Genomic DNA, 26,066 nt, shown 5'->3' with positions numbered 1-26,066 from the left:
ATTTCAATAATCAACAAATCAGTCACCTTTTTAAAAAATTAACACTCAAAATCAAAGGACAACCCTGAATATGCATTCCTGAGAACTGGGAATAATATGCTGCCAAAAATCACTGAAAATTATTATTAGGCCTTACAAAAATACCTTTTATAAAAATTTTAAACAGTTAATAGAAACTAACTGGGTTTTTTTTAATTCAATCAAATAACCTGAAGTATATGAAACTGATGTGTGAAATACAGTCAAAGCTTAGCAGTAATCTCTACCGTCCAGGATGGTGTTTTTTCCAAGGGATTACAAAACACAGCCTTTCAAATTCAACAAGGGACATAAGAGCTACACTGTGTTTTTGAAGATATAAGCAACAGCTCCTTCAAATTCCTTCTCTCTGCAATCTGGTCCACAAAAACACACTGTTAAGTTATTGGCACTTCTTTTCATACTGCCTTCATTTTGGCAAAAAGCACACCTGAATGCGAATGAGAAGTCGGTAAAACTATCTAATATCCATCTGCCCAGCCTGCTGTTGGCAACTACCCTGCAAACACTGTCCCCACAGACACTGCTTCTCAGCCCCTCAGGCCTGAACTCCACCAGTCTTCCCCCAAATTAGTATTCAAGGAGTTCCCTGACATAAAAATGACCCAGAGTGAATCACTTCCTAAATATGTACTTGGTGAGAGCGGCATGGTGCTAGGCGAGTTCTCCCATCACTGCCTGCATCCTCACCACAACCTGTGAGACACAAGTGAACGCCCTCTTTACAGGTAGGAAAACTAAGTCTCATAGAGACATGTCATTTGCCCCAGGTCACACAACTATTCCACACAGAACCAGAATTCCAACACAGACCCAGGTGATTATGTTGGGTTTTTTACAAGCACTCCAGACAGCCATCAGGACATTTACTAAGCTCTTCAGAAAGAGGTATATACAGTGCGTTCCTATATTTACCATCTACTCTATTGCTTTTCCAACACTCTCCCTTCCTCCCCTTAAAAGTACTACATGGCATGTTTACTTGATATCCACGAAATATGTGGGCACAGTTCTATATGTGCTCACAATACCTATTAACTCTTGCAGAAAAGAGGTTGTAAATGAGATATGTACAAAACATTACACATATCCAATTTATAAATAGATATTAAGTTGATGTTTTAGAACTCAAAATTCATACTGGTGGGAAAAAATACAACATGCAGAAGAACCCCAACCCAAACAACAAGGGCCTAATTTAACTCCCTAAAAACCCATGGCTCTCAACCCATAGCATCCACCAGAGTCACAGGAAGATTTCAGAAATGTGTGACAAAATGAGGTATCAGAAGCACATATTGTGGCAGATTCTGTCAATGAATCTTTTTCCTTCTTTCTTCCATCTTTTTCTTTCTTCTCCACAGGCAGAGCCCCTCTCCCTAAAAACACCAGTTACTCACCAGTTACCTTTGCAGCCTTTCTAACAGTTGGCCACGGGACATAAAAGGATGTTTCCTTGCAAATGGGGATGAGCCTAGTTCTCACACTGTCTCCTTCCTTCCTGCCCTTGGCAGCAAGATGTCTGAAGTAAGCACAGCTATCAAGACAAGCCTGGTGGCCGGGCGCGGTGGCTCAAGCCTGTAATCCCAGCACTTTGGGAGGCCGAGACGGGTGGATCGCGAGGTCAGGAGATCGAGACCATCCTGGCTAACACGGTGAAACCCCGTCTCTACTGAAAAATACGAAAAACTAGCCGGGCGAGGTGGCGGGCGCCTGTAGTCCCAGCTACTCGGGAGGCTGAGGCAGGAGAATGGCGTGAACCCGGGAGGCGGAGCTTGCAGTGAGCTGAGATCCAGTCACTGCACTCCAGCCTGGGCGGCAGAGCGAGACTCCGTCTCAAAAAAAAAAAGAAAAAAAAAAAAAAAAGACAAGCCTGCCCGGAGACAGTGAATCTGAAGGACGGGAAGTGCATAGATCTCATGAGGCCACTGAGCTGCTGCACCAACCCTAGCAGCACACACCTGACAATCCCTTATGTGAGGTAAGGGTCCTTATGAGATAAACCACTGTGTGTCACCTCAGCAGAAGCTGCAGGGGTGGAAGGGCAGGAAAGCCACTGTAGGAAAAGATGAGAAGCTGTGGGAAGCCAGGGCATCTGACTATGGCAAATTCTGGGGGGTGCCCAGAGCCCTGCTGACTCTCCCACCAGCCCCTCCTTCCCTCCAGGGGTTGGCCAGCCTGCTTCTCTCAAACGTCACCTCATGTTCTGCCCACTGCTTTCCCTTCTGGGTAACCATGAGCCAGAAAACACACTACCAACTTTTGCCCTCTACTCCAGTCACTGTATCTAGAACAGAGCCTTTAGTAGAATTTTTTCCTATGTGTTTACTATTATAAACACTGAAACGACAGGAAAAGTCCAAACTAAGGCATTAAAAAAAAAAATCCTAAAGCTTCAAAAGTGCTACACTAAAATTTGGCCCCTGATAATCATAGAAACATATATTGAGGTAGGTGCTCCTTAACTTTGACCTCATTCTCTATACACAAGTCCTTTTATCCAGACTGCCTCAGAATCTCCCCACACACACTTGATAAAATGACAGAGAAGGTATAGAACCTTTGCTCTCACCCCACCACCTTAATCAAAGAGCAAGGTCAAAGCCTCAGAGTTAACGACAGTTGCACTAAGGACTAAAAAAGAATTGACATGTAGGTTTATCAACAGAGAAGAAGAATCCAAAATAACAAGTCCATTGGCTTCTCTTCGTGTTTTGAGACAGGTCTTGCATTGTTGCCCAGGCTGGAGTACAGTGGCGTGATCACAGCTCACTGTAACCTTGAACTCCTGGGCTCAAGCAGTCCTCCCACCTCACCCTCCCAAAGTGCTGGGATGACAGGCGTATGCCACCATGCCCCTCGCTCCACTGGCTTTAGGAATCCAAACTCAACCAACTGTGAGAGAGAGTTCAGAACCACTTGGTGGTGACATCAGCTACAGCTTTCATGATCATTCTGAATCTTCAAGAACCTTAAGAGTGATCCCACAAATCAGAGATGTGGCTGGCACTTATTTAAGCCATTACACTCAGAAAAATGAGTCCAGAAGGATATACGACATTGGGGGCAAACCTACATCTAAGCCAGGCCTCACTGCCTTATTTTATTCTTCATCCCAAACTCCCTCCAGTTCAACGTAAGACACAGGACCACCCTGAAAATGAGACACTGGAAAAAGGGGGCTAGTATAGGACAGAAAGCAATTATATCTGTGCATCATCGCTGATCAAGAAAAGTAACATGTATCTAGTGCCCAGAGCTCAATCTGACATACTGGAGACAATGTCAGCTATTAATACTATTGTACTTAACTATAAGAAACTAGACTGAATTAAAAACAAACTAATTCTCAATAGAGTATACAAGTTATTCAAAGGGCAAATTTACTTTTTCTTAAGGTACTGACAAACTATAGACTCAAAAGCAGATAATGCCTTGATTTCAGGTTAAGAACTAAACACCAGCATCATGAGGCCTATCACTTCCTTTCAAATCCCATAATGCAGCAAATGCAAGTTAACAACAAATGAAATCAGGCTCCCTAGCTCCAGACTTCAGCTCCAGACATCACTCCCATAGGCACGATATATACTAACCACTGGTTTGATACCATCATACCTGAAGTCTCAGACTTCTTCAAGTTTCAAATATCCTGAATCCCACAACTCAATATTTTATCAGTATAAAAAGAGGACATAATGTGAGGACATAATGTGACTGTGTTCTTCGTATCTCTTAATACTTCTTCCAGATGTGTGAACACTAACTCTCCAAAGTTAGGGGTTTCTCAGGGGCTAGCGAGTTAGACACACACACACGCCCTGTGGAAAAGGCACAGAGGACTCAGAGGGTGGTGAAATCACTCTGTATGATACTATAATGTCAGATGCCTGTCATTGTATATTTGTTCAAACCCATTGAATGTACAACACCCAGAGTGAGTCCTAATGTAAACTATGGACTTTGGTCTGGTTGCTTGGGTTTCCTCAAAAAATAAAAATTTTAAAAAAACCTATGGACATTGGGGGATAATGATGCATCAATGTAGGTTCTTCATTGGTAACAAGTGCACCTCTCTGGTCAAGGATGTTGATAATGCAGGAGGCTATGCACATGTGGGGAGAACGGGAATATGAGGAATCTCTATACTTTCCTCTCAATTTTGCTGTGAACCTATAGATGCTCTTAAAAGTAAAGCAAAAAAAAAAAAAAAAAAAAGCAGCAAAACTACCCGTCAGCTCTGTTACACTGTTCCATCAGAACCCAGGAATCAGAAACAGCAAAAAGTATAGGTAAAATTGAAAAAAAAAAAAAAAAAAAAATGCAGAACATACAATCCCCATACTCACGAAGTTCATATTATATATGTCATGTCAGACACTCAAAATTGAAATGCCAAGAACTGTTAAATGAACAATATTCAAAGCAGTCTATATTTTCTTTCCTTCATATGTCACAGGAACAGAGAAATATCACTACACTAGTATTTTGTGATCAAAAGCATATTAAAATACAACCTAGAGACTCACCACAAAAATGATTCCTGATTGTTTTGATAAAGACTGCCCAAGATTAAAGATTTTCTGGAAGGATGCTACCAGATTTAAGAAATATCTAATTTAATTTTAAAGAATTGAAATATAAAATAGAATGACCCCACATCATGGCACTTACACGCGAGACAATTTAATAGTTGAAACCCTTGCCAGATTAAAGGGTAATCAGTTTTAAAACTCTATCATCTCTTTTTAAACTTGTTCAAACATTTGGGGACTCAAATATCAAAATGTCTTAAAATTACATAGTAAGGTAGTACTCCTGGAGTTTATAAGAGAACATTCCCAGCTCTGCAGTACAATTTTTCAACTTTCTGACATATCATGTTAATATGATCACTTAAAATTCATACAAAAGATACCATTTTCGTGTCACCAACTATTACCTTTCCTTCTAATAAGATAAAATTATTTATCGTGACACAGTAAGTCTCTTTCACTGCACACACTGTAATAAATGCACTGCTTCAGACAGTATAGACGAGATATGACTGTCCCCAAGACAATGATTCTTTTTTACTCAAGAAAATCAGTACAGTAAATAACTCTTCTTCCCTTCGAGACAATCATAGTGCTTGAGGCTGCTGAAACACAAAAACAAAATATCTTCACAAATGTCTCCAAACAGTCAAGCTGAAAATCTAAGCCAAAGTTTCATTTAACAGCCTGTCAGTTTTTTGATGTGAAGCTAATGAATGCAGTGGCAAACAAATCCATCAAACCTAACATCAAACAACTGCACTTCATCCCAGCAAACGGAAAAATGAAATACAACCTGCAGGCCAGCGCTTTGATCCAACCGAGCCAGGAAGCAGACCTGTAAGTGTCACGGCAGCAGCTGCACTGAGTAATCACGGACTTCATTTCACCACAGAAGGAAAGAATGCTCCAGAAACAGAAAACAGTCATCTCAAATATGTACAAGCGTCTTATTTCAACTGCTAAACGAGCTGTTACATATTTTTAAATCTCTATCAAGAAAAAATAATTGAATTTCACTCTGTTATGCCAGCATTCAAAGCTACAGAGATGCCTAAAACAAAGAACTAGGTGGTATGGTCCATTAATACTACAACTTTGCAAGTGGAGTTTTATTAAAAGTCCTTCTGTTCTTTCTGAAAGCTCCTTGAAGACAATATATGTGTCTTTCTTCTTTGTACACACATGTAGCACAGGAGGAACTCACTGGGCACTCACCAAATCTGACCTCTGCCCATCAGCAGCAAATGAACATGTGGGTACCTGAAACATCACTCAATTTTTTTCAGTAATGATCTTGTCTTTGATTAGAGAAATGGGGGAAAACTACACACTGCCTTCTTAGGTCAGTTGTTGCTGCTAAATAAAAGGCCCTTTTGTTCTGGAGCATCTTACAGGATTTGGCTATGCTATATTTTGCAGGTTAAGACAAGAGAGCAGAATGATCCTCACTGAGGGAAAACAGAAGCAAAGAGAGAAATGAGAAGAATGGTAAAGCCTGGGCCATTATCAGAGTATTAGAAACAGGGATGGTCAAACTAAGTCGCTACCAAAACTAAAAGGTCAATGTCCCTTCACTTCCTCCTCTGCCTATTTTCCCCAGATCTTCCACACAATCCATACACACAAAAAAAAGTCTGTTTGAGAGATGAGGCAGTTTGGATGGATACTATGGAAAAGGACCATCTGAACTGAAAGACTAAAAAAACAGAGCATTTACCTACAGGGACAGAAATATCTCCCAAATACAATAATTCAGCTGAGAATATCAAACATCCAGGAATTTGCTAAAATTTGGAAGTGTATCTGAGCTTTACACAAATAATGAAATTTCTAATCAAATGTACCCAAATCTTAAGAGCCAGGAAGATTTCCTGAACAAGTTATCACATATCAATAGGTCAGTAACAGATTCCAATGAAAGCCACAGAAGGCCCCTCTCCAGTCCTGCTCTAGGGACACCAGCAGAAGTCAAGAAGCCAACAGCAAAGGAAGCACACCTTGAACCCCTGCCAGAGTCAGCTCTTACTCTCACCCCTGTTCTCATGGAACAATGCACTCACGAGTGATGAATTCATAGAAACACACATGGTGCCTGGCACACAGCAGATAAGCCTAGTCTCCGTAAGTAGAACTTCTTCCCCATCTACCAGCCATCTGAGGCATCTGAAAAGGTCCCTACTGACAAAGCCTGTTGGCTTATGATCAAAAGGTCCCTATTGGGGAACATGAGGTTATCTTTTCAAAACCTTTTTTTTTTTTTTTTTTAATTAAAAAAAATTGCCTTCTGTAACAGCTCTTTTCTGAATCACCTAATTAAAAATACTGGTTTGTATTACACAAAATTATATTTTTATATATATATATTTCATAGTGTTTGTGATTACATATATGCACATGTAATATAATGTATGCAGACTCCACATTCTGCATTGTTTTGCTTATTTAATGCTGTACGACAAATACTTTATTAGATCCTTATACATGTTCAATAAACCCCATGTGACAGGTAAAGCAGGTGACATCACCACCAATGCCTCATTATGAAAAAGTGCTCATATTTTCATAGTAATTATAAAAGTACTGTTCATTATCACTTATGAACAATGATTTTTTATAGTTATCATTTAGAACAAACTGATGAAGACAAAGAATTAAGACAAACATGGGCATCCTCAATGCTAAAAGTCTTTTTAGAGCAATTCATTAATTCACTACACATTAGTTTCCAGCAAAACACATAAATTTATGCCCAGTGCACAAATTGGCCAGGGATTAGAGAGTACATATACATGCAATACAGTAAATTCATAAGGTTACCTAATGAATCAGACTTAGAGATCAAAAATAGGTGTCAAATAACTGATTAAAGATACCAAAATCTGGGGGGAAAAATGCTAACTCAGCTTACCATAATGTAAGATAATTTATTATCCAGGAATAGACATGAAAATATTAATATTGTTGGTATAAATTAAGAAAGCATGTGATATTTTAGTGAAACATTCAAAACTGTATCTGTTTATAAGGTTATTTTCCTGTTTTATGCAAAAAAACTAAAATTGGTTACATGACTCAAAATACTCTTTTTTCTTAATTTTTGTTTTTATTTTTTGTAGAGACAAGATCTCACTCTGTTGCTAAGGCTAGTCTTGAATTCCTGGCCTCTAGCAATCCTCCTGCCTCAGCCTCCCAAAGTGCTAGTTACAGGAATGAGCTACTGTGCCCAGCCCAAAGCAGATTCTAAATATATTATGTCAATGATAAATTGGTACCCCCTGTAGTAGGCAGATGTTTCCCCTCATGCGCCCCAACAAAGATGTCCTCATCCTAATCCCAGAGATCTATGAATACGCTATCTTACATGACACATGGGATTTTGCGGATTGCCTGCTCTGAAATGCAGGAACTACACAGGAGGACTAGAGAGGCCTCTAGGAGAAAAGTTCAGCCCCTGGTTCACAGTCAGCAGCAAATCTGAACGTTTAGTCCTACAACTGCAAGGAAGTGAATTCAGCCAACAACCCGAAGGAGCAAGGAAATGAATTCTTTCCCAGAGTCTCAGTAAGAAATGCAATCCTGCAAACATCTTGACATTTAACTGGTGAGGCCAATGCTGGGCCTATTACCTATAGAACCATGAGATAATAAACGGCTATTGTTCTAAACACAAAGTTTGTGGTAATTTGCTACAGCAGCAAGAGACAACTAATATATTCTCAGATGACATCACTTGGCCAAAGGAAGTAAGGGGTGACCATAACTCAAAAAATCTCAAATACATTCAATTACAGCAATTTTTAATTGGCTGGCCAAAACTGCATTACAGCATTGAATATTTTGTACCCAGAACCAAACAAAACGGTCAAAGCCCTTACTAAACTGAATAAACAGATAGTCACATACCTAAGTTCTTTTCTCTTTGCAATAAGCCTACAGGGTACAGAGATATTTCTAATTTACATATGAAGAATAAATGACTTTCCTAAGGTTACATGGCTAGCCAAAGAAGAAAAGTTGGTTGTCAGATCCAGCCTCCTCCACCACAGTACAACACTTCACATTCCCACAGCTGTGATGGGCTCTGTCAGCTGGGATTTCAGGGAGGAGCACTACCAGCCTCTCTTCCTTCCACTCCACACCCACTCTACTTCCACATGGAAATGTGGAAATGCAACTCCAATGTACATGGTAGTTTAGCTTCTCCCCAAGGCTGAAATGCCCTATTCTGGCCAACATCATGGGCTACTTCTGAGACCTGTATTAAACAAGAATCAATATTTGCGGTGACTCCGAACAGCTGTGATAGCTGACTTATATCTGTAAGTAAAGGTGCAAACTATAAAATAACAGACCTTGTTATAACCTCGTGGCCAAGACACTGCTTCAAGGCAGATGCAAGCATTACATTTCCACAAAAGCAATGCAGTGGTTGGCCAAGGTACACACTGAGTTTTCTATTTCTTATGAGCTTTTCTTAGAATACACAGGATGTACAATGTGAAGTAGTAGTACAGTTCTGTTCCTTTCTGAATTACTCAGCATAAACAGAAATTACTTAGAACAGAAAAAGTCTTCTAATACCAGGGGCTTTCCTTTACGTCAAGAATGTATTCAAATGACTCCTGGGCTGCCAACGGGCTATACTTTTACTTATTTTTTAATATATTACGTAATTTTCTAAATACACACGTAAATTAAACTAAGATTTGTCTTCCCTAAATATACTTCTAAGTTCACCTAATGGCTCCACATGTAAGTTTTATCAACGTAGAATGAAAGGAGACAGTTGAGCCAAGCAATGGCCAAAACAGCACCACATACACTTTATTTATCATTTTCTGCTAAATCTATGTCAACTTTACATCCTCTGTAAAACACACAGTTTCATTTAGAAGCTGCCCTCTGCGCCAGCCTGCACCTTTCCCTTAAAAGCTACAGGAAAGGATTCAAACCTAGTAGAAACCACCATCACTTTGAAGATGTCTTCTATTTAACACCACAGGGGGAAAGTAATTAAATTTAATAGAAGTTATTGCCTGTGAATGAAAATACACAATATGTGAGCTAAATTAAATACACTGGGCAGGAGATGCAAAATTTTATACCAAATTTAACATGAACATGTATTTCCTGTTAAAATGTGTTCTACATTATTACTTTCAAGAATTTCATTTCTGCACTAAGGGCAGTTTTAATCATTTCTTCCTACCAACCTCCCTCCATCTCTTGCTACAATTTTATCAGACACTCCCTTCTGTAAAGTGTTGTTTTCCAAGCCACAAACTGATCGCGAACAGGGAGAGATCTGAGTCTACCTAACATGGAGCCACAGGATGCCACCGGAAAATCTTGCAAAACACCAACTGGAGGCCTCAAGATAAAAAGCAAATACACATCGCAGCAAATTACCTATCAGGGTAAACTGCTCCACATTAATCTCAAAACAGACAAATTCAGCTAAAATTGGTAATACTGGTTTTGTAAAATAAATGTATCTAGCCTGAAGTGAACTGCTGTGGTGAGAGGCACACAGCGCCAGTAAGGAAAAATAAATAAATGCTGCACAGGATCTTAGGGTTCCTCCTAAAATAACCAGAATGCACATTTAATTTATGCTTTCTTTTTGAGGCATAGCTTACCAATTTGGCAACTTTTCCATAGTCAATCCATCTGACAGTAGCAAAATTTGTAGATTCTGCACAGTTGAAACCATGATTAAAACCAGCATGGTAGCCATATGGGAAAGTGATCATGAATTCTCCAGCCTCCTGGGTTATCTGCAAGGTAGGAAACATAATATTTTGTAAAAATAAGACTTCCCAAATTATGAATACAATTAAAATATATTTGCCATTAAAAAACAAAGAAAAAAAGTCATGATATCAGAGCAATACCAAAAAGAGTTCCACCAGATTCATTACTTAATCCTTTAATAGTGCTTTTTCAGGAAACGTTTAAAAGACTTTCCTAGATAGGATGTGGCTTGCTGGCACTTGAATTCAATCGAACAATCCATAATCAAAGCTATTACATTTTAATTGAAGGTATCCTCAAGTTATTCAAGTAAATTTGTTCATATTTGTTTTGGATTATCTGATCTTAAAATGTTTCTAACCCAGCACCCAATAGGATGGACTCCTTATATCTTTAAATTCTTTAAGTTGCTGCAAAGTAATATAAAAATACTCATAGAATTTGGCCACTGAAGCAATGTTTCTCCTTGACACATATTGTCAAAGTATTTAGCAAATGCTGTATGTTCACATTCAGAGCCTGTATTCTCTGCTAGCTCTGATAATAAAAGTTGTAAAACCACACTTTTAATTATCCTACTGACTCTAATACAATTTATATTTTGAGATATAATGTACATATAATAAAATGCTCAGATAATAAATGTACAGTTTGATCAGTTTTGACAAATGCATATACCCATATATCCCATGCCCCTATTATTTTCTTTTTTTATGATAAAAATCCAAGGAAGAAATACATTTATTAAATATATCAACCTCAGAAAATTACTTATCTCTGGGAGGGAGAAGACACTGAAATAGTAATAGCTACATTTGTAGTATTTTGTTTCTTTGGACAAATATCTGTATCTACATATAGCATTTTTTTAAGTATTTTATTTTCAGTAACAACTTTATTGAAATGTAATTCACATACCATATAATTCACTCATTTCAAGTGTATAATTTGCTGGTTTTTAGTATATCACAAAGTTATGCAACTATCACCACAATTAATTTTAGAACATTTTATCACCTCAAAAAGAAACCCCCTCACCCTTTAGCTGTCATCCCCAAGCCCCTCATTCATCCCAGCCCTAAAAAAAACCCTGATTTATTTTCTGTTTCTACAGATCTGTTATTTTGGACATTTAATATTAATAGAATCATATAATTTGTGATCTTTTGTTACTGAATTCTTCCACTTAGCATAAACTTTTCAAAGTTCACCTAGGTTGTAGCATGTATCTGTACTTCACTCCCTTTTATGGCTGAATAATCTTCCGTTATATAAAATATATCACATTTGTTTATTCATTCATCAGCCAATAGCCATTTAGTCATTTCCACTCTGGGCACTAGGAATAATGGTGCTATGGATAATTGTCCACGCCCCTATTATTTTCATCGCCCAAGAGTGCTCCCTCATTCCTATCCTAGACCACCACCAGCCCATCCCCTACTCCCACCTCAGGAATAATCACTCTTCTGATACCTCTCACCACTGATTAGCTTTGCCATGTTATGGATGCTAAAATGGTACTGGAGACAGGGGAGAGTATTCTTTTTCCCAACAATTCTGAAATGTAACTCATAACACCATTGTCCCCTGCCAAAGAAACCCCAGATGATGTTCTGCTACAATGAGCTCAGTTGTCACCTGGCAGCAGACACAGGCTTACCAGTGCCCAGCACAGTTCTAGCTCCATTATCTGAGCCATGTGAGAACATAACCCAGCTCTCTCCTGTCCTGGTCTCACTGAATCTAATTAATTATCTAGGTGCTTGTTTCTTATACTACGTAATGAAACAAAACTCAACTTGCTCCCACATAAAGGTGACAGGAGGGGGAGGACTGCTGCCACTGGAATAAGAAAACTACTTTTCCTGCTCCATGGAATGCTACCTACAAACCTTCTCTATCCTACCTAAAAAATCCTGCTCATGCCATGACTTAAAAAAAAAAAAAAAAAAAAAAAAAAAAAAAAAAGCGCCTGTTCCACAGAATGCAACTCTAAATTTGAGACCCCTGTCATTTCCAAAATCAGGTCAGTCCCAATCTCATACCATAAAAGAAGCTGAAGAAGAGAGTGGATATAATCTAAATGCAGACATCAGCTGTTTATTACACTTATGTTTTTCATACATATGTATGACTATGGCAAATGCAAAGAAAGAAGGAAAAAATGTAATCCAACTGAGACATTATTACCTACAGGAAGAGGGCTGAGTTGAAGAGGAAGAGTACATTACTATGTAACATATACTATGCAAAGCTCTGCCTACAGATTGTCTTTCTCATCACAATAACCCTATTAAGTAGTCACTATTTTTATCCCCATTTTACAGTTGAAGAAACTAAAGCTCAGAAAAATTACGTGATTGAATCAGGGATGAAACTCAGGAGGTTTAATGCTGTAGCCTGTGCTACCATTTTGCTGCCCTATCACATGTTACGTTATCATCAGCAGAGAAATGTGCTCCTTGAGGAATACAGTGTCATGACAGGCCTTGTATTGAGATAGAAACCGGAAGTGACAGAATTTCATAAGAGGAAGTGCCACTGCCAATCAACCCTCAAAGCCACTAGTGTTTCACCATTTCAGGACTTAAATTCATCTTGCCACTTTCCACAGAAGCCATCCACAAAACACCAGATGAGAGCCCGATGCCTCCAGTGATCTATCACGTAGTACTGGTAGAGAGCTGCAGCCTAGAAAGAGGGTGCCGGCCACCTCTAGAAAAGAGCTCCAAGCTCCAGAGGCCTCCATCCTGGGGAAAGGGAGCTAACCCCAGAGCCCTGCTGCTTCACATAACTTCTCTTCACGTATCAGCCCTAAGCTACCACCAACACCTAACACCAGCCCCAAAGGAACAGAGAAGGATTTTGTGTCTCTGGGGATATTGTTGCACTCCTTCACATCTACCTTGTAATATTCCAACTTAAGTAAAAGTACCTAATGAAGTTGATGCCAACTACTTAAAAGAAGGACTGGATGATGATGTGTCTGAGACTCACAAAAGCCTGGTGCCCAGGTGTCTGCAGACAGGACAAAGCCCTGCAGCCACAGCGTCCCCTCTGAGTGGCACAGCCTGTGCCCTCTGTCCCCAACAGTTCTGCAGCCCATCCCCAGTGCCTCCCTACACCCGCAGGCAGCCCCCATGGTGCACATCTCGGAGGCACGATTTTTTCATGGTAAAAACGTGTGAGTAAACCAGTGATGAACGCACGTTCCCAAAAGCAAGCATATCTTGTGCGTGACTGCTGCATAGACAGTTTAGGAGGGAACAGGGAATCACCTCAAGCTGAAGAATGAATCCCGGCAATTGGAAAAGTTCTACTTTGAACAAATCCCCCCCCCACCCCCCCACCCCCACACACACACACAAAGAAGGCCACAGTAAGAACCCAAAATGAAGAAAATGTAAAGATTTAGTCACAAGCGAAAAGCTTCCAAGATGGAAAACAGCAAGGATTATGGGAAGAAAAGTCAAATAAAAAACACAGAAGGAAGAGCTATTTTTTAATGTTTCTGCAAGTAGCTAAGTACTTAATCCTCCCGAGACTCAGAGGGAGCTTTTGTTTATCTGGTCAAAACCTTTTTCCATTTCAGCTGCTTCACATAAAAATGTTCAGGCTCTGCAATAATTCTGACCCAGTAACCACCCATAGACACAAAGAATGCGAGATCCAGCATCTACTGAGTTTTATAGAACCTAATCTTCAGAAAACTTGCAGAAGCAATATCAGATTATTAAATCATCAGGCACTTTTATCCATAATGAAATCTCAATTGTATTATGTCTAAATGTGTTTAGAAGCAACATAGTGCTACCATGGTCATTGATTCTAACCAACCCATTGCTAATAATTGCTTTGAATTTTTTAGAAAATAGATCACATATACATAAATTATGTTGCTCATAAAAAAGATTTTAATATAGAAGTGCTTCCTCTTATTTTATAGAATGTGCTACATTTTATTTTCAGTATAAGTGAACTATAGCAACATGACATCTCTAGTAAATATATCTGAAATAAAATTAATTTCTAATTAGGATTTAGATAAATAATTGATATGCTATAAAACATAAATTTGAATTTCTCCACCCACATCCTAAAAATTCTACTTGAAGTTAAAGATACATTATCTCTTAAATACAAATCCTACACAAACAAAATTAATTTGTGTAAGATGAATACTAATATACCTTGTCGAAGGGAATACCGTATTTCTTCAATACCGATGGAGAAATCAAAGTCATCTTGTGGCGAAGAAATGCATCACACCCTTGGGAGCTGCTTGGGAAAAAACCTAAAAAGAAACAATAAATGTAAGTGGCATTGTGTCAATTAAGAGAAAATATCAGATAGGATTTTCAATGTGTAAGTTCTAGTGCTCTTACTGTTTGACCTCTTCCGCCAAAAAGCCCTTGTACTAAAAATCAGAGTTAGAATTCTTACAAATTAGAGGATACATCACCAAAGGTTGGTCTTCTTTACAAACAGATTTACCATAAGTTGTTTTTGTAACCTGTAAAATTACTAAACTTTAGGAATAAATTTCAAATTGAAACAAATGTGGATTCAACCTATTATTTGATAAATGGAAAAAATATTTAGGGAAGTTAGGAAAGATAAATACGTGGGATGCTGGATCTGTAGCTAAAAATACAGGAAAAAAAAACAAAAAAGGAAAGATATGTATGCATTTTAACAGAAGAATATTTTAGACTCCTAGAGTTCATCATTCCTGAAGCACTCATCCCAATCCTCGGCACACAGCAGACAGAGTAGTTCCCCACCTTTGTTTCTTTTCTGATCAATCTGAAACTAATTGCTACTAATCTCCTGAATGAACTTCCCAGCCATCACCCATCAAATGTCTGAGAACCTGCCTGAACAGCCTGAATGGGAGAAGTGTTTTGAGGAGGCTTTTACATGAGGAAGTTAAACATACAGCAACCCTTTCATTCAACAGTATATTATACGCCAAGACAGAGTCAGTTTTCTCCATCACTGACTTCAAACCTGCAGTTCTGTCTGAGGCAGACTCTCATTAACTCAGTGATGCAAACTGGAGGAAAATGAACATGCCTGATGTACTGCTCACACCTTCCTCACTCAGAGGGAAGGGAGTCGTGCTGAAGGAATTGGAAAAACAAGAAGACAACAAGAAACAAGGAAAAGACAGAGAATCATGGAGGTAGAACACAGCAGGAAGACAGAAGGCACCAGGAAGGCACATGCAATGTGTATGAGTGACAGGAAGAGGAGCAGATGCTGTCTGACTCCTCCACCACCAAAATGAGGGGTGAAACTGCTGGAAATGTGACATCTAATTCTGTGGATCTCTCTATGCAAACAACTCAAGAACGTGACCAATTTGGCCAGGTACGGTGACTCACGCCTGTAATCCCACCACTTTGGGAAGCCAAGGCGGGCGGATCACTTGAGGCCAGGAGTTTGGGACGAGTCTAACATAGCAAAACCCTGTTTCTACTAAAAAATACAGGCCAAGTGTGGTGGCTCATGCCTGTAATCCCAACACTTTGGGAGGCCAAGACAGACAGATCACAAGGTCAGGAGTTCGAGACTAGCCTGACCACCACGGTAAAACCCCGTCTCTACTACAAATACAAAAAAAATTAGCCAGGCATGGTGACACACACCTATGGTCCCAGCTACTCGGGAGGCTGAGGCAGGAGAATCGCTTGAACCCCGGAGGCAGAAGTTGCAGTGAGCCGAGATCACGCCACTGCACTCCAGCCTGGATGACAGAGTAAGACTCCCTCTCAAAAAAAAAAATTAGACAGGCATGGTGGTGCATGGCTACAGCTAGCTGCTCGGGAGGCTAAGGCATGAGATTTGCTTGAACCCAGGAGGCAAGGGTTACAGTGAACTGAGACTGCACCAGTGCACTCTAGCCTGGGCAACAGAGGAGGAGGGAGGGAGGGAGGGAGGGAGGAAGGAAGGAAGGAAGGAATAAAACATGAGAAATGTTAATTCTTTACAATATTAATAGCAATAAGAAGCATAGTTTTGCCATATATGTCTCTTAATAATGCAGCCTAGAGTTCATCATTCCTGAAGCACTCATCCCAATCCTCGGCACACAGCAGACAGAGTAGTTCCCCACCTTTGTTTCTTAATAATGCAACACAAAATAAAACACTGGTGAGTGGAGGAAAAGTAACACACTAACATAATGGCCATGTCCATACAACAAGATGTTGTAAGTCCTACACACAGAGAAGGGCGCCAATGGGCAGTCCCCAAATGCACAATCCATGGGAACGTTTTTATAAACAATTCAAATGGATCTATCAAACTTCTCAAATCTGTAACTTTTGCAACACCAGATGAATTAAGTTTTAAGTTAAAATCAGTGAAGAAAGAAGTACCTATTCCATTTTCTTTTGATAAGGATTTGTAATCAGGTCCTGAACAATGTGGTGACTGGTCATAAGCTAATTTAAATTGGAAAACCACTGAAGGAACGTAATTTGCAGTGTATTAAGAACTTCATATTGGTTCAGAGTTTTTATTTACAATATGCTATCAGAATTATATTTTACATAGTCCTGAAAAACACTTCATAAACAACACATCTTATGTACAAAGTATGTGCCTTAAAATGAATTTTACCTCAAAGTACCTGCAGGGGCTACACGGTTCATACTCACTCTCACTCCATAGTCTATAAAACATGGTCAATTCTTTGCCATACTAAAGTCAACTGCCTTTTTTTTTTTTTTTTTTTTTTTTGGTCTTTTTTAAGATATTATACAGGATCAAGCAAGCAAAGATGGTCTTCGGAATCATTCTTCCAAACCAAATAATAAGTTAGAGGGATGGAAGGCGAGGATAATAAAGAGCTTGTATTCCAGAGACCCCAACAGAGCCCTAAAAGCAATCCACAATAACCTTTCCTAAGAACACCAAAGTGCTGCTGAGAGTTCTGCAACACAGAGAAGTGTGTAGGATCCCATAAGATCTCTCAAAGATCACAAGCTATACCCATCCAAAGGATGTTTCACATTCAATGTAAAAGTGAGCACGTGTGAAAAGCATTATTCTAAGTGAAAAAAAGCAAAAAAACAAGTCTACACATAGTATGATTTCACTTACATGACACTCTAGAAAAGGTAAAACGATAGGGACAGAAACTAGGGAAACCAGTGGGTGCCAGCAAAGGGAAGAGCAGTTAAGTACAAAGAGGTGTGAGGGAACTTTTTTGGGGTACTAGAAATGTGTTACATGTTGATAACAGTGGCTTATCATGTGGTTTATTAGTTACACCACTGTAGACCTTTGTCAAAACTCAATGAGCTCTATTCTTAAAATAAGTGAATTTTACTGTAGATTTTACCTGAATAAAACTGACTCAAAAAAATCATTAAATATTTTGAAACTATTTTTGAAATAGAGATGTGTTCTAAAAATATGAAACAGGTGTGTTCCTTCCTTCAAATGAAAAGTTCTCCATACTGTCAACTGGTTTATATTTTATAATGTATTTGCTATTGCTAAGAAATTATTTTTAAATCCCAATCTTTTATGATTCAAATACAAACACACACTATAGTATTAAATCACCAAAAATTTCAGCCTTGAGAAAAGATTTTAAGATCAAACCTTAGTGACTTTTTTATGGGTATACAAACACTAATTTGGCAAAGATGAGGACAGCTGTTAACTTCTTAGGAAAGGGGAGAGAAAGACAGGGAACAAAGGAGGAAGGAAGGGAAGAGAAATCAAACATGTAGATCTATTTCCAAACTAGTAAAAAATTTTTATTGACAATTTTGATAATTTAAATTTGCCCCAAGTATGCATTGATGAAGTTTTATCACGGTTATATATGACCGGGATGAGACCTGAAAAATATATTAACCATATAAACAAATGCTAAGGAAAAGAATACAACAAATGAATACAGAAAATTGGTTCAGTGGAAAACGCTTTCAGAAACAGATGTACAGTATTTGATTTACACATGAAATTTCTTGGCAAGCTTATTTATGAAAAGAACCAATGACCTACATTATATGGGGAGAAACCTAGTAACATTTACCCACATCTCTACTTGAGAGATTTACACGAGAGGCACATACTACATTTGGCCTCTTGGTACTTCCTATCATTCATGGAGTGGTTACTCAGGACTGGATAGAAAATTATCACTTCCCAGGCCTCACTCAACCCTAACGTCCCATAATCCATCAACATCTCTACTGCAGGACTCTCCAGGAGGAGTGCCAGGAGAACTTCATACTGATCTTGGGATAGAGAAGAATGGCGCTTTTCCTAAGCAAATGGCTTGTTTTAATCTCCTAGACATGGTGTGCATTGTGTAATGGGCAAGTTTTTTCCATTTCAAGATAATCAGCAGAAAACCTAGAGTTAAAATTTCCACCCAATTTAACTGGTATGTGTATCATTAAATGCATGGTTTTTTTACTGCATTCCTGAGACCACTTTATTTCAGCTCTCACTTCCCACCCCCTTGAAATGTCACATAGATAACCTACACACAAGTCACCAAGGACTCCCCAAGTCAAGAACATTGGGATCAAACAGGTCAGAGTTAAACTAACCAGGATTCTTCTGGCTCTGCCTCTGCCCAGCCCCATCCGTACCCTCAAATCATAGAAATCTTCATTTCCACAAAATTCCTCCCTACTTACTAGTTGGCATTCATTTCCTGAATTCTTCCTCTCCATTCTCAGTTAAGAGAAGGAAACTAAAAGTCTTTCACTCACATATGAATTATGCTATCTGGGTGTATTTCATGTATTATTGTCCAATGTCTAAAACCCTACTAGGAACATGGCTGGATATAAATTATCCAATTACATTTAAATACAGACAGTGATATCACTGACATTAAATTATTAAGAAATTAAGTTTACCAACTATTTCTCTACTCATAGTGAAACCCAGCTGACAGACAAAAATAAACATACCCTGACCTGCCACACACTGATCTCCATGCCTAAGGCATGAGTGAGGCACGAAGGCAGAGGATATATCACTGGTCTTTTGCATTTTTTATGGCTTACAGGGCACTTTAAAATTGATTATTTGTAATCAGAGGTATTTTATTTATAAGCCTTTCAAAACTAGACATTTTAATATAATATTTCAGACTATCAGCTAAGTGAATGCTTAAGGGAACAATATTTACCATTTTGAGAGCTAATAAAAGTACATTTTCCTAATTCCAAGAGAGAGGTATGAGAGCAGGTTAATTTAGAATCTGGTCATAAAATTAAAATGATTTATTTATTGCTGCTCTTCTATTCTCTTGACAGCAGAGGCTCATAATCTTTTTTGGGCCAAACCATCTCAGGGGATTTGATGATGGCATTCCCAGAAATCTACATATATGTCCAATTTTGAATACAATTTCAAAGAGTTCATAGAATGCCTGTCTGCATCCCACCCATAGACCTTTATCTACCCCTTGGCACAGGGATCCCTGCAAATCGGGCTGTGACCTTCTACTCCACAGGATTAAAATCAAGATTACTAGTCATTAAAAATATTCTACATCGTGCGTGCACGTGCACACACACACACACACACACACACACACACACACACACAAAAATGCTTAAAAGCATGAACTAAACTAACCCTTGGTAGCAATGTTTCTTCTATTCCCTTTTGCTGAATACTGCTTTTTTAATAAGGTAACAAAAATCAAAACATTTGTTTCAAGTAAATATAAGGATCTAAAAGAATTGACTCACTTCTACTATACTATTCTTTGAAATAAGTTTCCTCCTAATCATTCACACTTTCAAAACTGGCTGCACAAAGTCCTAAATCACATATTTTGGCCAAGTAACCAAAATTTTCAAAGTAAATCCTTTTCAGTTTTTTTTAAAATAATAGCATTTTATTCCCAATAAAGGACAAATGAAATACTACTTTCCACAAAAATCTGCAGACTTTCTCAATTTACCTTAATCTATATTTTGCTTAATGCAATATAACAGCAATATTACCTTTTTTCTAAAATAGGTGAGATTTAGACATTTTAAAAACTGAAAATCTTCCAAACTGTCATTCATGATTTAACATTATACCTCCCTTCTCCTCCATATTTGCAATCCAATTGTATCAAACCAAAAATTAGAAAGAACGCAATGGCATTACAGATGACTGTAACAAGTATAAAAATTGTAACAATTCACTTGAGATTTTTTATTACATTTCTGTCTACATAATATTGGGGAAAACCTGTATAAATGAGAAAGCAGCTGAAGGGCAAAATCGAACTCCTGGCTTTATTAGATGCAGGCCTGATGTCTTTCAGATAAAATATTTGTAAGTGCCACAGTCAATCAAGATTTCAATAGAAACCAAAGATGAAAGCATTCACGCATAAAAGGCAAGTGTGATAATTATGATGCACAGACAAGATAATGGAAAATATCTGAGCCTACTTTTCATTTTATGTATCAAGTGTTGCTATGAGCTAGATATTCTATAATACTCCATCATTCACACAGCATTATTTATCATTTTAATTATTTAGCAGAATTCAATTAATTTGGCTGGCATCTGGTCAGCAGATACAAATCCTTCACTATCTCGTAGGGTCTTTTCCCTGCTTTATTTCCCAAAATATTGCTGCAAAACAGTTTTGAATAAACAGCCAATTGATTTCAAGTTCTTGTTCATCCTTCAAATTCATTAACCTCTTACTGATTAAACAAACGGTAACCATTTTCTGGAATGTCATTTTCAGACAGTTTACTTCAAAGCATTAGAAGTTTGTATCAGAAATTTTAATCTGTGACTCAATATTGCAAGGTTTACATCGGCTTCATTTTAAAAGTTCTCTGGTAGGAAGATTAATAGAAAATGGTGGAATAATTTTACTACAGAAGAAGATACTTGAGTATATAGTGTTAACACATAGTTCACTGCCTATGTAGTTAAGGGTTATGGTAATCATCTTATAATCTATTACTCAAAATCTATTCATGAAAACAGTCCCTAACAGAGTTCAAGATTACATCAATCTTTATTATTACTATAATGTATTACATTTCTAAAAAGACGCTTTATAGTTATTAGCCTGACAAAATTATAATAATGCTTCTTAAAATGCAATACTATAACTGTTCCTTCTAATACTCTTCTGTAATTTAGGGGAAAGTAACCTTTAGGTGCCATTAACAGTTTCTGTTAAAAACTGTCAAGTCAAGGAATGAGGTTTCTCAGTGTCTCCATTTCATTATTAATTGAAAGCACATATAAGGCAGGAACAAAATTCTTTTCCTAATAAAAGGCAAATCTAACGCACCAATGAAACTTAGACCTGCACTGGACTAAAAGAGCACTGCTCGCTGAGGACTCAATCCTGGATAAAGGCAGAAGGCCTTGCTCCTCAGTTGCCACTCAAATGGAACTCCACTTTTCCCTGGAAATAATTCACTACCAGCCTACATCTTCTTTCGGGAAGGGTGGCTAGCGAACCAGAAAATAAGGATGGCAGGGGGTGAATGTGACTCTGCTTCCCATACATAAGCAGATGAGGGCAAGATTGCCTGGCGTATCTTTAAAAACAAGGAGGAAGGAGGAAGGTGGCTGCTTGCACTGGCATTGTCTGCACACACAAAAGCAGGCACAGGACCATCAATATAGGTCCAGAAAAGTTCTTTAGTCTGGCCCTTATAAAGAAGCAGCAGGCCATGAAAAATAAAAATTCAACCTGCAGTAAAGTAAGTTTAATTTTGCCAGTCCAAAAAGGCCCAAAATCTCGTGTATTGTTACTCAGAGCCATTCACCTTCATACTTCCATAAGGGCACACTCCCAGTCCCAGTGGGCCACGGAAGAACTGGGTGTCGGCAGTGACATAACCCTTGGGGGAAACAGTAGATCAAAAGAAAAAGTAGTCATGAAACAACCGTACCCCAAGATGCAGCAACAATACTGTCTGGAAGAATGTAACTTAATTTAAAAAAAAATCACTGGCACAATGATGTCAAATACATTACATTAAAAACCATTTTTTCAGAAACAACCAAAACAGATTAAGGGCAATCACTTGATGAAATACTAAACAGTCAACCAAAATAACCATGATGATTATGCAACAGGGAAAAAATAATATTCACAAACTAACGTGAAAAAATTTAAAATTGTTCAATTAAAAAAAAAACATGTAGAAGTCAACAACTTGAATAGAATAAAACCAACAGAGTAACGGTCTATATTGTAAAAAGTACCTCAAAAACAAACAACCTACAAAACACAGAAACATATAAAACACAGAAAACAAAGAAAGCAAGTTTTACCTTGAGCTAGTCTTTCAAGTCGTTTTCCATGCTCTGGAGGTATAGCATACCTAAAATTTTAAACACAAATAAAAATTTTAGGTTTATAATTTTTCAGCTAGTAGCCTAAGTATATCTATTCCTAAATAATATCACATAAAAGAAATTCAACACGAAACTCCACTTAGATGAACTGAGTAGAGATTAGAAAGCCAATCACAGAATCATATCCCTTAGACAACGAACAGAAGAAAAATATGCTTACAAATTACCAATTTCAATGTCACAACTCATCGTGCCAACCATATTTTACAAATTAGGGAACAAAGGCCCAAGGTAGGTAAACTGCTCAGCAACAAGATAGCTAGTCACAACCTAGAGACCCTCTGCCAGCTCTCATAGCACTGCAGCACTCTAGGGTTGTTTTTGGTTGTATGTTTTTTGTTTTGTGGTTGGTTGATTTTGGCTTTTGTTTTTAAGAAAATCTGGGTTGCTCTCTTTTTAAATTTTAAAATATTTTTATTGACAAGCAGAACAGAACATAAAATTATTACACCAACACTTATATTTTCACCAAATGTTACTAAAAACACTGTAATTTTCAAACAGACTTTAAGGAAAAGATTATCAGCCTTAAAAAAAGTTTTTATTCATTTCATAATTATGTGACTTTAAAAATCTTGATTATAATAAAAAGTTTTCACCCTTAAAGAACAGAAATACTCATTTCTAGTTCCATAGTTATTTTTACTATGGCCTTGCTAAGAAATTTTAAAATAACAATCCCATAATATCCTATATAAATACTAGATTGTATAGGCATTTTAATGAGAAAATGTATGGATATTAACAATAAATCTGAATAATCATTCCATGTTTTACATATAAACTATACTTTGGAAGAGCTCTATTTGCTGTAGTTACTAGCTCAATATATATTTAGTACAAGTTATTTCTTACTAAAGTAACTTAACTAATTGTACTTAACACAACACTTGGTTTCATTTAATGCTACTGATAACATATGCAAAACTTAATTGGATCCGATGTAACTAGGCAATTCACTAAAAGAAAATTCAATCATATATCCTGTTGCTTAAGGCACTGCTAATGAAATTATTCCAACTGAAATGGGAAGATAAAATTTTAGCATAACTACATGACGATCACTCAATGTATATTTTCGCCACTTCTTACCAGTTCTTAATTCCTTGCTTACATCACAAATATACCCAGAAAAGGGGTGTGGGTGGTGTAGGTGTGGGGGTGGGGGTGTGTCCATTCCAAACAAGAGAGTCAACCTTCCTCAACTCATCACACACATACATACACACACACACACACACACACACACACACACACACACACACACGTAATATGAATATGCCTGCCAACAAAAGGTAGGATATGGAGGTATTTATATATGCAGATTCATTTTTCTGAAAAATTGGTAAGGTTAAAGCTCCTCAATCTAAAGTTCAACCATCTGCTCAAAGAAAATGTAGCTACCCTCATCTGCAGAAAGGAGGAAAAAGTAAGGCAAGATAGCTCTACCCCTACTCTGATCCTCAGTTTACTCCTAGGATCCGAATCATACCAATTCAATCTCCTCATTCCTCTCCTCCCAGCTGGGCTTACTGGCCTATTATTTTCTACAAGTATTTCTCAGGTGCAGTTATTCCTGCCTTAGCCAAATGATCTAATTAGTTCTACTTTTCTTCTTTTAGATGGAAGACAGTGTCTCAATTTCTTTTCATAATCTATAAAGATCAAGTTCATTTTAAAATCATAACTATTAATAAAATTCTTACAACAGTTAACCAACTATTGCTATAGTTTAATAGCTTCAGAAATAATCGAAGGATGAAAACTTGCTTCCAATCACAGCCCCGTACACAGGAAGACATGTAATATTTCCAAAGTAGAACTAAATCCTCACCATGAAAGCCATACTGTGGTAATATCCAGCGAAGCACAACTAGACAAAAATGCCTTCAAGGAGAGGTCACTCTCCTTCCCTGCCTTAGTCATTAACTTGCTCAGAGTGAACCTACTCATCTCCATGCTTATCCCTGTGAAATATTTTGCATGCTTCTCTCTTCTGTTATCAATGCTATGCTTTGTGGCGTAGTATTTAAATAATGACATAGCTATGCAATGTTTCGTATACAAATAACTTTAAAAGTTCCCTGAATGAGCCCAATACCCTGCCCGAGGGTCTGACAAAGGACAGTCTGAAGATAAGTAATAATGCTAATAAAACTGGAATGTAATCATCAGATTTTTCTGTTTTTAATGTTTCCACATAATAAAGGAACTAGGAAAGACTAATTTTAAATTTTTAGAAATTCAACCAAGAGCCAAATCATTGTTCTTGCCATGAACAGTAAAATCAGAGCTCTACCCTACTCAGCAGTCAAGAAGCAATATGCCTCCATGTACCATCTTGACAACCCCAAAATCTTGCTCAAAAGATACTACTATTCTTGCAGAACACACACCCCGCAGGGATGCAGTACCCAGCGTACTCTGAAAAAAGCTCCCTAGGTGATTCTGACAGGGCAGTACATTATGATGAATGAATGAAAGAATGGGGTGATTTCTAATTACCATATCTAAGAATCTTTGCTTGGTCCTGACTCCCCATAACCTTCCTGATGTCAGATGATGGATTTGTGTATGCCATGCTTTTTTATGTTTTCCCTTCAGGTTTTTTTTTTTTCCAGTAATACCACAATGAATGGCCCAAGTCAGAATTCTAAACAAAAGCTTCACATAGCACTTTCAAACCTGCAGTCAATGTGTGTTGGCTGTTGTGTGTAGGCTGACAGACAGCCCTTGCCTGTAAGAAGGTGGGCACCTGGCTTCAGGGGCACTCAGTCACATTGCATTTGAGCACCAGACTCACTGTCTTCTCTGCAACAGCACCCCTGCTAACCCTACACCATGGCACTACCTTGATGGGCAACTGCAGCAATTTGAAGCCAAACACAACTCTAATCTGTTTCAAAGCATGCCATGAGAAGAGAGAGAAAGAAAGGAAAGACAACAAAACAGCAAAGTGCATATGTTTTCATGTGTTTTCCAGCAACCAGCCTCCTCTGGTAGAGGGGAACCCACATTCGACAAGAACTGGAAAGCAACATCTAAGAGACATTGCACAAGCCGCTTCACAACTGTCAGACCTCGTCTACCTCACAGAACAACATGGAACGGATCGGCTGAGTCATATTTAGGAGCTCATTATTAAATGACGGCTAAATCACTTCTTGGCCTTTTGGCTAAGATCAAGTGTAAATGATGGCTACAAGGCAATGAGGTGAGCCTGACTTGCTGCCCCCCACATCCAATAAACTTGAGAAAATGTTCAAAAAATATCAGTTCAAACAATCCTAACATCAAGGGTCAGACAGGCACATAAAAGGCTGATTACAATTTGAAAGATCCCAGGAAAGC

General features: G+C 38.1%; 1 protein-coding gene across 7 annotated transcripts in view; it reads right to left on the bottom strand.

Moving 5' to 3' along the window:
- Positions 1–26,066, bottom strand: part of LOC105489137 (lysine demethylase 4C) — a 416,176-nt gene that overhangs the window by 269,731 nt on the left and 120,379 nt on the right. For 6 of the 7 annotated variants that reach the window (XR_011612551.1, XR_011612550.1, XM_071077763.1 and 3 more), the window contains 3 exons: positions 22,632–22,681; positions 14,525–14,628; positions 10,217–10,354 (listed from right to left, as the gene is read on the bottom strand). Coding sequence is in view for 5 of the 7 variants with exons in the window: in XM_071077763.1 (XP_070933864.1) it covers positions 10,217–10,354; positions 14,525–14,628; positions 22,632–22,681 (292 nt within the window). In the remaining 2 variants the exon portion in view is untranslated. Of the gene's footprint in view, positions 1–10,216; positions 10,355–14,524; positions 14,629–22,629; positions 22,682–26,066 lie in introns of those variants that run through there. The other variant, XM_071077767.1, reaches the window with a different exon arrangement.

The sequence above is a fragment of the Macaca nemestrina genome, chromosome 14 (assembly GCF_043159975.1).
Source record: "Macaca nemestrina isolate mMacNem1 chromosome 14, mMacNem.hap1, whole genome shotgun sequence".
NCBI classification, from domain to species: domain Eukaryota; kingdom Metazoa; phylum Chordata; class Mammalia; order Primates; family Cercopithecidae; genus Macaca; species Macaca nemestrina.
This window is presented reverse-complemented; position numbering and strand designations above follow the sequence as displayed.